The 13,043-nt window shown below is 40.2% G+C and overlaps 1 protein-coding gene across 1 annotated transcript in view; it reads right to left on the minus strand.

Annotated features, from left to right (window-relative positions):
• Positions 1 to 4,706: 4,706 nt before the first annotated feature.
• TRAPPC11 (trafficking protein particle complex subunit 11) overlaps positions 4,707 to 13,043 on the minus strand; it is a 57,085-nt gene continuing 48,748 nt past the window's right edge. The window contains exons 27-30 of the mRNA XM_017854336.1: positions 12,880 to 12,971; positions 11,303 to 11,436; positions 9,677 to 9,844; positions 4,707 to 5,691 (exon numbers count right to left, since the gene is read on the minus strand). Coding sequence (XP_017709825.1) covers positions 5,647 to 5,691; positions 9,677 to 9,844; positions 11,303 to 11,436; positions 12,880 to 12,971 — 439 coding nt within the window. The 3' untranslated portion in view covers positions 4,707 to 5,646. The remainder of the gene's footprint in view (positions 5,692 to 9,676; positions 9,845 to 11,302; positions 11,437 to 12,879; positions 12,972 to 13,043) is intronic.

Here is a 13,043-nt window from a genome sequence, read left to right on the forward strand (position 1 = left end):
GTAATAATGCATTGTGGTTATGTAATTTTAAAAGTCCTTTTCTTTCTGGTGAAATGAGTTAGGGAGGATGGATGGTAGAGGGCAAGGCATTAATGGCTGAAGCTGAGTATAGCATGGAAGTGTGTTACAGTGTTTGGAAATGGTCACAATAAAAAAAGTAAAATGAAATAAAGGATGGCAATCAGAAGGGGAGAGAATATCATAAATGTAGTCTGACCAACTGTGTCACTAATGCCTTTGATTAAAAAAATATATCAGCAATTTGATTTTTAAAATAGCTCCTCGGAGCTCCTCCCATCCTATGACTGAATAATTCCGTATTTCATCTTTTTTTTTTTTTTTTGAGACAGAGTCTCACTCTGTCACCCAGGCTGGAGTGCAGTGGCATGATCTCGGCTCACTGCAAGCTCCGCCTCCCAGGTTCAGGCCATTCTCCTGCCTCAGCCTCCTGAGTAGCTGGGACTACAGGCGCCCGCCACCACACCCAGCTCATTTTTTGTTTTAGTAGAGACGGGGTTTCACCGTGTTAGCCAGGATGGTCTCAATCTCCTGACCTCGTGATACGCCCTCCTAGGCCTCCCAAAGTGCTGGGATTACAGGTCTGAGTCACTGTGCCTGGTCTCTTTCATCTTGAATTAAGGGTTTCTGAATTGTTCCTGTTAAATTTGGCATTTGGAATTCAGTCCTTGTTGAGATAGTGATTTTGAATTATTCTCCAAGATCAAATATTTTGTCAGACTACAGTTCTTCAATCTGATGAGCATTACCAAAAAGAAGACCAGCTTCCTCCAAAAGCTCCAGGAGAGAAGCCCTCCTCCCCAGAGGCAGCAGGGAGACAGCAGCAAGCGCTCTTGCATTCTTAAATGAGTTTCATCCCCCACCCACCATTCTCTTATCACTGAATATCTAAGGTAGAAAAAATAAAAGGTTAGGTTTACTCAACAGTGGACAAGTCTGTCTACGTTCAAAGCACTGGCATGCCAGGGTGCCGCAGGGGCGCATGCCAACAGTCCCTTTCATCACCTGGAAAGCTCTTCCTTGATCTGTTTATTTTACAAACGTTTCTATGTCCTCCAAAATCCAGTTCACATAATATTATCTGTTCATGGATGATGGAAATGCATTCCCACAAAACAAAAGCACAGAATCATTTTATTATGAACACAAAAACAAAACAACTCCAATGTCAATGTCACTCCTTGAGGAAGCCCTACCTCCCTGCAGCTTCCTCCTCACACTCTAGAAAGTTAATCCTTCCCTGGGGCTCTTTCTACCCTCTATCCTTTGTTATGTTTTTATGATGGAAATTTTCAGACATACGCAAAAGGAGAGCGAATGGTAAAGCCCCCAGGCCCACTCATCTTTAATGTTATCAACCTTTTCTATTTAGGACTAAGCCCTGGCAGCATTAGAATGGTGGCTGTGTAGTGTCACAGCCTCTGCACAACAGTGCCTTGATTAGAGTCCCAGCTCTTCTCCCACTTGCCACGTCACTAGGTACAGCAGATTCTCTTTTCCAAAGATAGATGCAGTAACACCTCCTGTCCTATACCTTCTGGATGACGCCATTTCCCCCTCAAGAGGTGACATTTATAGTTTGTGTTCCCTCCCCTTCAATCTGGGTGGACTGTGACCCTAGCAGTGACGTTATGTGATACCGAAGGCAAGGTCAAAAAGGGTGATGCACCTTCCCTTGCTGGTTCCATTCTCACTGGAGGTTTGAGCTGCCGGGTAAGCAGTCCAGCCACCTTGAGCCGGCCATGCTGTGAGGAATCCCGGTGAACACATGGAGCAACCCTAACTAAAGAGAGGTGCCTGGCTAGCTCCAAGCTGCCTCCGTTCCCTGGTTCTCAGTTGGCCCTATTCTAACTCCAGCTACTGTTTGACTCCAACTACATGAGTGACCCCAAACCAGAACGAGTTGTTCCCAAATTCCTGCCCCACTGAAACCATAAAGATAATGACAGTTGTTTTAAGCCATTAAACGTTGGGCAGATTTGTTTTGTAGCAATGGATAACCAGAACACTGGGCAAGTTACTTAACCTTTCTGCGCCTGAGTTTTCACATCTCTATTTTTTTATTATTATTTTTTAATTATCATACATGTACTAGGGTACATGTGCCCAACGTGCAGGTTACATATGTATACATGTGCCATGTGGGTGTGCTGTACCCGTTAACTCGTCATTCACATTAGGTAGATCTCCTAATGCTAACCCTCCCCCCTCCCCCCACCCCACAACAGGCCCCGGTGTGTGATGTTCCCCTTCCTGTGTCCGAGTGATCTCATTGTTCAATTCCCACCTATGAGTGAGAACATGCAGTGTTTGGTTTTCTGTTCTTGCGATAATTTGTTGAGAATGATGGTTTCCAGCTTCATCCATGTCCTTACAAAGGACATGAACTCATCCTTTTTTATGGCTGCATAGTATTCCATGGTGTATACGTGTCACATTTTCTTAATCCAGTCTATCACTGATGGACATTTGGGTTGGTTCCAAGTCTTTGCTATTGAGTTTTCACATCTTTAAAATGGGAATAATAAGAGTACCTAAAACCACATTGAGCTTTTATGAGTGTTATGAGATAAAAACATACCCATGTGGCACATCACAGTACTCAATAAATGTTAGCAATTATCATTTGGGAAAGATAGTTTAGAAATCATGACCAACCTAACGAGGTCATATTTGTAGGTTTCCATTTACCATGCACGATGACACTATTTTTTTTTCCTGAGACAGGATCTCGCTCTGTCACCCAGGCTGGAGTGTGGTGATGTGATCATGGGTCACTACAGCCTTGACTTCCCAGGCTCAAGTGATCCTCCCACCTCAGCTCCCTGACTAGCTGAGACTACAGACTACAGGCACGAGCCACTATGTCCGGCTAATTTTTTTGTATTTTTAGTAGAGACGGGGTTTTGCCATGTTGCCCAGGCTGGTCTTGAACTCCCAGGCTCAAATGACCCGCCTGCCTTGGCCTCCCAAAGTGCTTGGATTACAGGTGTGAGCCACCACACTCTGCCTCATGTTGATACATTTTGGAAGGGTGTATTCTGTAAATAAAGAAACCAACTTCAAGATTACTATGAGTTTTATGTTCTTTCAATGGAGAGAAAATAGAAGTTAAAAAAAAAAAACCGTTTGGAGTGAGCATAGTAAAACAAGAAAAAAAAGTTGCTTAGAGTGTAACTTGGATGATCCAGAGGCCCTGAAATGCAGGGGTACTTGGCAGTTTGAGTTTTTTCCTTTTTAATACAGCTCCTTACAGAGCAGGGCTAACTCAGGCAGCGCACCCGGAGTGGGCTTGCATGGCAGTTTTGACCTTGGTTCTGCTTCCCCCTCCAGTAAAACATGCTTCAGAAAGCAGAAGCAATAAGGCCTTGTGATCGCGTTCTCTCTCGTTTGCAGGCATAAGTAAACTGAGTGGAAGGGAATGTTTTTTCACCAATTTGATCTTTAAGGAAAACCTGAATATAATTGAACTATGCATTTTTCTTTTCATGAAAAACATGGAATTTTATACTCATTTAGTGAATTGTATGGAGCTCTTCAGTAGGTGTGTCCGAGAATAACATCGTTTGCTAAAATAAAGGGTATGGTTATGGTCACCAAAGAATGGCACGAGTATAGCCAGGGACGGTGGCTCACGCCTATAATCCTAGCACTTTGGGAGGCTGAGGCGGGTGGATCACCTGAGGTGAGGAGTTTGAGACCAGCCTGGTCAACATGGCAAAATCCCGTCTCTACTAAAAATACAAAAATTAGCTGGGCATGGTGGTGCACACCTATAATCCCAGCTACTAGGGAGGCCGAGGCAGGACAATCGCTTGAAACTGGGAGGCAGATGTTGCAGTGAGCTGAGATCGAACCACTGCACTCCAGCCGGGGCAACAGAATGAGCACAGCGAGACTCTGTCTCAAAAAAAAAAAAAAAAAAGAACAGCAGGAGTGTCACTCATTAGAAACGTTTCCGAACAAATCTGTAAGTGTAAAAAAGGGTATGTAAGAATACTGGGACAATGAAATAATATAAGAATTTGTTTCCTTATATAACTGAATGCTTTTACTTAGCATTCATTCATAATGCTTTAGCTGGAGAAGATTCAGTCCTGTGGGGTGAGTCCACATGGCATGAAAAAATGAGGAGACGAGATTTCTATTTGGTTATCACATATTTGTTCAACAATCTCTGATCGCTAATGCTGCATGCACATACCCACTCTGAAAATTACCATCACTGCTATTTATCCACTCTACCATTAAATAATGCAACCCATGTCTAACTTTTAAACTGCGTTGGGACACTGGGTGCTTTTTCTGAATTTTAAGGCCAAGTGCGAAGGCTTCAGAGGGGTATTTGCTGGGACCGCATGGACCCTCCCCATTAAAAGGTGAGCTTCACTTGTCTACTTGCTGCCCTTTCCTTAAAAGCACTCCCTCTCTCATTACAACACCAACCTGGAAATCACAGCTTGGAATTCTTCACAGTTACTATTTCAGAGTATCAACTGGGGGGCTTTTCTTATATTCTGGGTGGAAATGTAACATGGGCCATGAAAGAAATGACTGAATTTGAACAAAAATAATGAATCTCCAAGTAATGTGAAGACATTTTGAAAAACGTGAAGAGCCATGCTCTGTAAAACCTCTTCATTCATCAAACAAGCTCAAAATAAAAGATACAGACAGACAAGCATATCTGAAAGAGAACATGTTTATTTACATTACTATTTCCTTTTTACAATTCCTCCACCTTTCAAATAATAAAATTTTCCAGGAAATCGGGTAGTTTTAAATTACTAAGATACTTTAACAAATACAATTTTCACCCTATGATTTTTATTTACATGAGTTTGCAAGAGTTTTAAATAGTTCTTTTGAAGCTGCACAATATAACCAAAAGGTCTGACTCAGACCCTGCATCTTTTCCAAAAACTTTTAGTCTATGAAATTATGTTTATCATCAAATCCTTGCAGTTTGGCTCTTTTTAGATGAGGATTTTATTAACACCTCTAAAATATGAACCTGCTTCACAAATGATCCATATTTTGGCTGCAAGCTGAACCTATTTGACATTTTTTGATACTAAGCAAAGGTATTTTTGATACCTTAATTAAACTGCTTTGATTAAAACTTTCTGGAAGTTTTTCCTATCAGTCATACAACTCCCTATGTTGTGTATGTATTCTGAGTACACACTGAATTTCTGAGAATAGATTATTTCCGGTCTGGCCAGTTCTGAAAGAGACACGTAGGGGATTCGGAAATTTATGGCACAGGCATTGGTGCATCTACTCTCTTTGTTCAGTCATACTTGGGATGCTGAATTTTCCTGATAGTATACATGCAAATCACTTACTTTTGACAGAATTTACCATTCATCAAATGACTTTCAACAATAACAATGGTCTGACATCCTTTCATGTCATACTGAGATTTCAAATATTTATTAGAGAAACTGTAAGACAGATTTTCCTAATATTTTCAAAGTATGGTTCCTCTGAATAGTTGGTATAACATCCACTAAAAAATAGAAAAGATTAACTTTTTACCATGATCAAAGCTAGAGTTCACAGTGGAACACCTGTATAGCTCTGCCCAATGTCTCTGTAACGACAGCCAAGGGCCCGTCTTCAACATCATGCGGCAGCAATAGAGGTATCATCCATGAGCCGACCCTGTGGCTTTAAAGTGGGAAAACAAAGTGGGTTTACAAAGTTACAATATAACAAAAGCTCTATTAACTGGAAGGATTTTGAAATTCTTGAAACTGCTTCACAAAAACAGAATAAATGAGTGTAAGCATCAAAATAAAAATGGTTATGTGGTGATTCTCCTCCTCTCACCCCACCTCTTTCGTTCTTCACTTGCACCTGGGGATGGCCACGGCACAGGCTGGGAGCCGCCCTCTCCCGCAGCCATCACCAGCTGACTCTGCACTTCCACCCGCCGTATCCTCTTCGGTCAGTACTTCTCTCTCAACCCTGCGTTCCAGCAGCTACTGCCAGGCCATCTCCCACTGACGGCATGTGGAATGGAACCTTGTTTATCATTGTTTTATTCTCTCTCGCTTGCTCAGGGCCCTCCTATGTCTCAAGGTTTAAGCAGGCCCAGAGCCCGAGCTGACAAGTAAGTCCCTTTTGGGGACTCAAGGTTGCCTAATATCCTGTTTGAGAAAAAGTTTCTGCAGTGAACTCCAACGCATGCTGCGAGGATAAAAGCAGGAGATAAAAACAAAAACTGCCCTATCTCTAAGATCACTGATTGAAAGAATTTAAAACATCGCATCAGAAAAGTCAAGACTAAGAATGAATAAAAGGTATCATAACTGTTTTTAGCTGTAAAATTTCTGGCAGGTTAACAACATCCCAGAGGGATATCTAGCAGCTGAAAGAATAAAATTCTTACAAATAATTTTATTTTATTTTACAGATATACAATAGCAGACGTTTGTGGGGAAAGCATGAGAAAGATGATCGGGAAATGAAACAGAAGAGTGTTCACAATCAGAAGTGATTTGCTGCGCTTTCAGCAGAAAGACTCTGAGGAATTCCCGAGGCAACGAAGACAGCACTCCTCTTTCAGTGTGTTGCTGCTGTGGTTGCTCAGATGTATATAGGGGTGTGTGTGTGTGTGTGTGTGTACATACATACATAAACACAGTTAAGTACAGCTTCCAGACATTCACGGCAGGAACGGAGTGAGTGAAATAGGTTCCCAATCCTTGATTCTTGACTATTTTTTTAGTACTGATGGAAGCTGCTCAATTTTAGAAACAAAATCATGGCTCAAGCTAGTGAAATCCCTGCCAAATGTAGCTTTTACAAACAGGAGCAAAACATGAGTGCATCATACAATTAGAAAACCAAAGTCTTTTATTCAAAGGAAGAAAAGTATGGATTCAACCTTGCCTAGGACGTCACTGTCCGCTATGGCAGCCACTAGATACATTTAGCTATTGAGCACTTGAAGAGCAGCAGTGTAACCAAGTACATTTCATTTAAACTGATCTCAGTAGCCACATGTGGCTAGCAGCTATACTGGACAGCACAGCTCTGAAGTTTAATACAGGTGCACTGGGACCTAAAGTTTCAGTCAGTGATTGTCCGGTAAGTGGGAAAGGGTAATCCTCAGCCACTGTCCTTAGTGTGACAAGTAAAACAAAATTGTAGACATTTATGGCATACAACATGATGTTCTGAAATATGTACACTATATATACACTGTGGAATGGCAATTTTTTTTTTTTTTTTTTTGAGACAGAGTCTCACTCTGTTGCCCAGGCTGGAGTGCAATGGCACAGTCTCGGCTCACTGCAACCTCTGCCTTCCAGGTTCAAGCAATTCTCCTGCCTCGGCCTCCCAAGGAGCTGGGATTGCAGGGGCCTGCCGCCACACCCAGCTAATTTTTGTATTTTTAGTAGAGACGGGCTTTCACCATGTTAACTAGGCTGATCTCGAACTCCTGACCTCAGGTGATCCGCCCGCCTTGGCCTCCCAAAGTGCTGGGATTACAGGCATGAGCCACCTCTCCTGGCCAAAATTTTTTAATTATAAGTTTTCCTAACTGATAAAAGAGCTGGCTCTGCAGAATCCAGTCAACATTTTTGGCAGCAGTCAAGTTGCTAAAAGGTGGTACTTGTACTGAGAAAAGGGATCCCTGCAGTTAAAAAGGGCATGCTAGTTATGTTAAAACTTAAAAATGTTTATCTTCTGGAACGTTTCCTTGTGAATTTAAACACTACCCAGAAGAGGTTTACCTTGAGAGAAAATCAAAAGACTGAACTAGCATTAGTTGGGATTAGGTTTGGGTCTCCTGATCAACAGAGAAAGGAATGAAATCGATTAATTGATGGAATCAAAAATCTCTCCTTTTCAAATCAGAATTCTTTCTGAGCCTCTTTCATTGTCCCTAACATAATCACTTCCAGAAAATTGTGTATCTGGAATCAAAGAGATTTAACAGCAAGACTCCAGGTTTTAAAAATATAATCATTTTTTTAAATGTTCGTGTTTGTAAACCACCTTCAGTTCTTTGGATGAAAGGTGCTATATTCCCCTGGTGTAAATGAGTAAAAGATTATAAAAGAAAAAAAAATTCTCTCCTTTTCAATATTCATTACTGTAGTATTTCAAACAAGCTATTTCTGTGCAGCTAGAGTATGACCAAGTCTACATACGTCTAAATGATTCAAACAGTACTTCTAACTTTAAAAATAGCAAACTTCAAAAAGTCAAACAGCTAAAAGGACATGACAGAGGCCACCTGTTCCCCTCTGTTCCCCCACTTCCCCTCTGTTCCCCCACCCAGTCATGAGACTCCTCCCCTGCCCTGCAAAGTGACTTCACCATGGGAGTGTGCGGCCAATGGAAGCATCAGACTGAAGGGATCCGGTGAAAATATTCAAAAAGTCACTGTTTAAACATAAGGAGATCCAAAATTATGAGATTTTTCTTTTACAATTTATTTGTTTATTTTGAGACAGAGTCTTGCTCTGTCGCCCAGGCTGGAGTGCAATGGCGCAATCTCCAACTCACTGCAAGCTCCACCTCCTGGGTTCAAGCAATTCTCCTGCCTCAGCCTCCCGAGTAGCTGGGACTACAGGCATGTGCCACCACGTCGGCTAATTTTCTGTATTTTTAGTAGAGACAGGGTTTCACAGTGTTAACCAGGATGGTCTCGGTCTCCTGACCTCGTAATCCGCCCGCCTCGGCATCCCAAAGTGCTGGGATTACAGGTATGAGCTACCACGCCCAGCCTCTTTGACAATTTAAAAGTATGGTGTGGAATAGGAACTTGGGAGGGTTTTTTTATACAGATAGAAAAAACTCTGTATAAAACTCTGGAAATATAACAGCTGGCAGAGTACGGAGAATATATTAACAGATAATTTACCAAATCCTGGATTATATAAACAAGGAATGGTTCCCCTGAACTTGAATAAGACAGACACAAAAAAGAAAGTAGTGAGCAATATAAACTGTCATTCCAAATGAGGGTAGAAACTTAAAAGAGGGCGCAAAGCAGTGACATATATTCATGTATATGTATATTCATGTATATGTATGTTAGAGGGACACCAGAAGCATGTGAAGGGATGGCTCTTATTTAGGTATCAGAGAGTGACAATCAGAGGTGGACTGCTGAGCTAAATGAACCACTCATCCCTCCAATCCACTCTCTTACACACTGCCCATCCTACGTATACTTTTATTGTAGGAACCTGGAAATTGTGTAATTTAAAAAAAAAACAACATTAAATCAGAGTATACTTTCTGAGAGATGGTCATTTTCAGAAGAGAGCTAAATCCAATATTACACAGTTACAAGGAATCAGGAAAGTTTAAGAATATTTAAAGTCAATTCATTTTGATGAAAGACTAGTTACAAACAAATTACAATTTTAAAGCATACTTTACTAAGCCAAAGAGAAAATATGCTTAAGGATATTATAAAATAAATCATTATTTACCTAAGGAAATACAAATCTTTGAAATTAGATTCTATAAAAAGCAACTTTATAGAAATGAATAGCAATACTGCCAAATACATAGAATAAAAGGCAAAACTATCACTGTTGGTCTCAAAATACTGTTCAGTGAAGTGTACATGAAAAAGAAGTCGGTTTAAGACTTTGAATTTAAAAAGCAGAAAATGTCTAAGCTTTACCTTGACAAAAATACTGGTAGGAATAAAACGCCTGAGCAGCTGATTTGTGAAGTTAGGAAATCTAAGCAAGTTGATGTTGAGAGACGGCAGCTGCTGGTATCCAGCCATCAGAGGATAGAAATTATATAGCATTTCCTGCTCCGTGCCGGGGAGGATACGTAATCGAATCTGCATCATAAAAAGTCACAGAGAAAGATAATCAAATACACATACGTGCAGTATCTATATGTTGTTATCCTCAATTATTTACAAAAGATTGGATAACCAAATCCTCCTAGTGAAATATTCACTCTCTCCTAGTCCACCTTCCAAACAGATTCTAAAGTGTAGGGCTGAATTAGTATGAGCTGAGGACACGGCAGACAGGAAATGTGTAAGAAATACATGCATGATTTCTGTTTCTACCAAGACCTGCAACGGTAACTTATACCTCCTAAAGAATGAGAACACTAGGCAGGTGAATATTTTCTTCTTAGCCCAGGTAGATTTTATGTTCACAATATGTTCAGGGATAATTTGTACAAGTGTCTACTTGTAGACATTATGCCAATATAAGACAAATTAGTTCTTTCTAATCTACTTAGTGGTTTCTGTTTTCTTTTAAGGATTTTACCTTTGTGTTAAGTAACTACAGGAGGAAAAAAAAGATGTTTTGAAAATCCTCGACAATACTTTAAGAAAGTACACAAACTGGTAAGATTTTAGCATCTTTATATTTCCTACTATTTATAAAAGTGAACACCTGGAAAAAATCAAGACACTCAAGAAAAAAGTTTACTCATTTGTAAATGTTATAGCTGGTATATTTAATGCTGTATATTATAAATATAAAACAGTACCTGAACATACAGCATATTTCATATAAACTTCTATTTTGCATTTAACAACAAGCACAGCACTCAGAATAGGCAGAGCAGCTCATTAGTCAGGGTAGACACTTCCAGGTGTTAAGACACATTTGTTCTCTAATTGTGCCCTTGTTCATTACAAAGTATTTCCTGACTTTGGAGGGGCATCTCTGCTATCCCTCTGACAGTGGAGGACTGGACTCTCACTGAAGCATAGTTCTGCCTGGGTGTTTTGTTTGCTCATTTAAAAACCCAATGAACTTTTCCAACTCTGATTTGACTGAATGAATAAAAAAGTCTAGGTAATTTAAAGTACGGAAACAAAATTGTATCTAAACACACCAAAGGTTAAGTATAGTCTATGCAAAATCAAAATTTCTATGAAACTTCACTGATAGAAAAATGGACTGTTAGTATTAGTACAGTGAAGTCTTCAGACCTCACACTGACACACACATACACACACACACACACACACACTCATCAGTAACAAGGGGAGTCTTTAAGTTTTTCAGAAATTATAACATATTATCATACAGTCCAAGGATTTGTGGACTTTTGTTTTATAAGAACCCACACGTCTGATCTCAATGATGTCACAAGGGTAACCCACCTTTATAGGTAGCTGTACTTCAGGTGCTTAAAAATTCACTATTACCAAAACAACAGGGGCCACAGTCAGCTTTACTCAGTTCATTCATAAAAACTAAAGGTACAGCTCTCCGTCTCCTGGCCGCAGTTTTGTGTCAACATAAACAACACAGGAAATGACCTGTACCTGTTTGAGACCTGAGAACATGAAGGCATCACTGGGCTCCACAGAAATTTCCACATCTTGAACGAAGTCGGTCTTATTCTGTAGGTGATACTTGACAGGTAAGGACTCTCTGACACGCCCAAATGACGGCAGATCTACAGAGAAAGACGACACATTTCTCTTGGTTTCAAAAATAGCTCACCACTTATGGCTTCGGTTTGTAAATGAATCTCATTCTACGGACACAGTATCGTTTATATGAATGGTGTTACTGTACTCTCGCCAGGTAAGACAATTCTTTGATCGGACAGCAGCAGTAGGACTAGGATAAAACAGGCTAAGGAAGTAAGTGTCCTTCTAAAAATGACTGGCCCAGACAGGGTCCTGGCTATCAGGAACCAAATTATATTTTAGGGATCATTTTTTAAATCCATAAAAGATTTCCCAAAATACCAATCATGGTTCCTAAACTAGAATAAGCAAAAGCTGTGTTTTAGTGAAGTTGTAAGTAAAACTTCATTCATTCATTTGTGGATACACTGTTGTTTGGTGTGTGTGTGTGTGTGTGTGTGTGTGTGTGTATGTGTGTGTGTTCTGGCAGTTCTGCCATTTTATTTTCCTAGGATACAAAATATGGAATGCTTCCTAAATCTGAGTGTCATCCTTGCACGGGGCCATGCTAATCTCTGCACCACTCCCATTCTAACATATATGCTATTGGTGAGCACTACACCCAGGTTTTGTAAATTAGAGACATCAGGATAAGCAAACAGTTGATAAAGGGAAGTTTCTCTTGATAAAGTATTCCAGTAAAGAAAGAATGATGGACAGATACTACCTGCCTCCTAGTGGGAGCACATACCATTAACTATGAAGCATTCTTGCCAAAAACTTGACCCTGAATCTGATCAAGCCTACAGACAGGCTGCCAATTCATAGGGACAGAGAAACATCGAAAAATAACACCATGTAATCTGCAAAATCCAGGCTGTGGGAAACTCTACAGGACAAATGACTTAGTTTCTTCAGCAAGGAAGACATGGGGGCAGGGAGAAGAAGGACAAAGTGGTAGAGAAAGTGGTATTGGAAGAGGTGATAGAGGGGTTAATGGTCAGGGGGGAGAGGAGAAAGGGCATGGGGGAGGGAGAGATAGTCAGCTTACCAGCCTACATATAGGTTATAGACGTATAGTATAAGACTTATCCATCAATTAGTGTATAAACCTCAAAATAAACTGAAAAACCATCCTGAGTTAACTAGGAAAATTTCAACATTGGAATTTGATGACATTAAGACATTACTGCTAATTTTTAAAGTCGTGATAATGGTACTGTCATTGTATATTTTAAAATAGCCATTCTTTTTCAATCAGGCATATGAAAGTATTTATGGCTTGAAATGGTATCTGGGATTTGTTTGAAAATAACAGAGGTAGGAGGAGTGTGTAGAAGTAGAGATGAAACAAGACTGGCCATAACCTACTTTTACAAATGTTGAAAAACTTTCATAATAGAATGTTAAAATAACTAAACTCTTAGAAGTTAAAATAACTATTGTTATTGGGTCCTTCTTATCAAGTAAAATTTGAATTCCGCTACCTGCATTCACATGGAGAGGGATATTTTCCACAATCACATGTGGCAGAGTGATGACAGTTCTGATGACAGGGATGTTCTCCATTGCTGAGGTCCTGTGGCAGAAGAGGTCATCTTTTTAAACTCACATTTTATGAAAGAAGCTCATCAAAAACAGGAAACGTGTA

This window comes from Rhinopithecus bieti, unplaced genomic scaffold, assembly GCF_001698545.2.
Source record: "Rhinopithecus bieti isolate Rb0 unplaced genomic scaffold, ASM169854v2 scaffold_38004, whole genome shotgun sequence".
In the NCBI taxonomy this organism is placed as follows: Eukaryota; Metazoa; Chordata; class Mammalia; order Primates; family Cercopithecidae; genus Rhinopithecus; species Rhinopithecus bieti.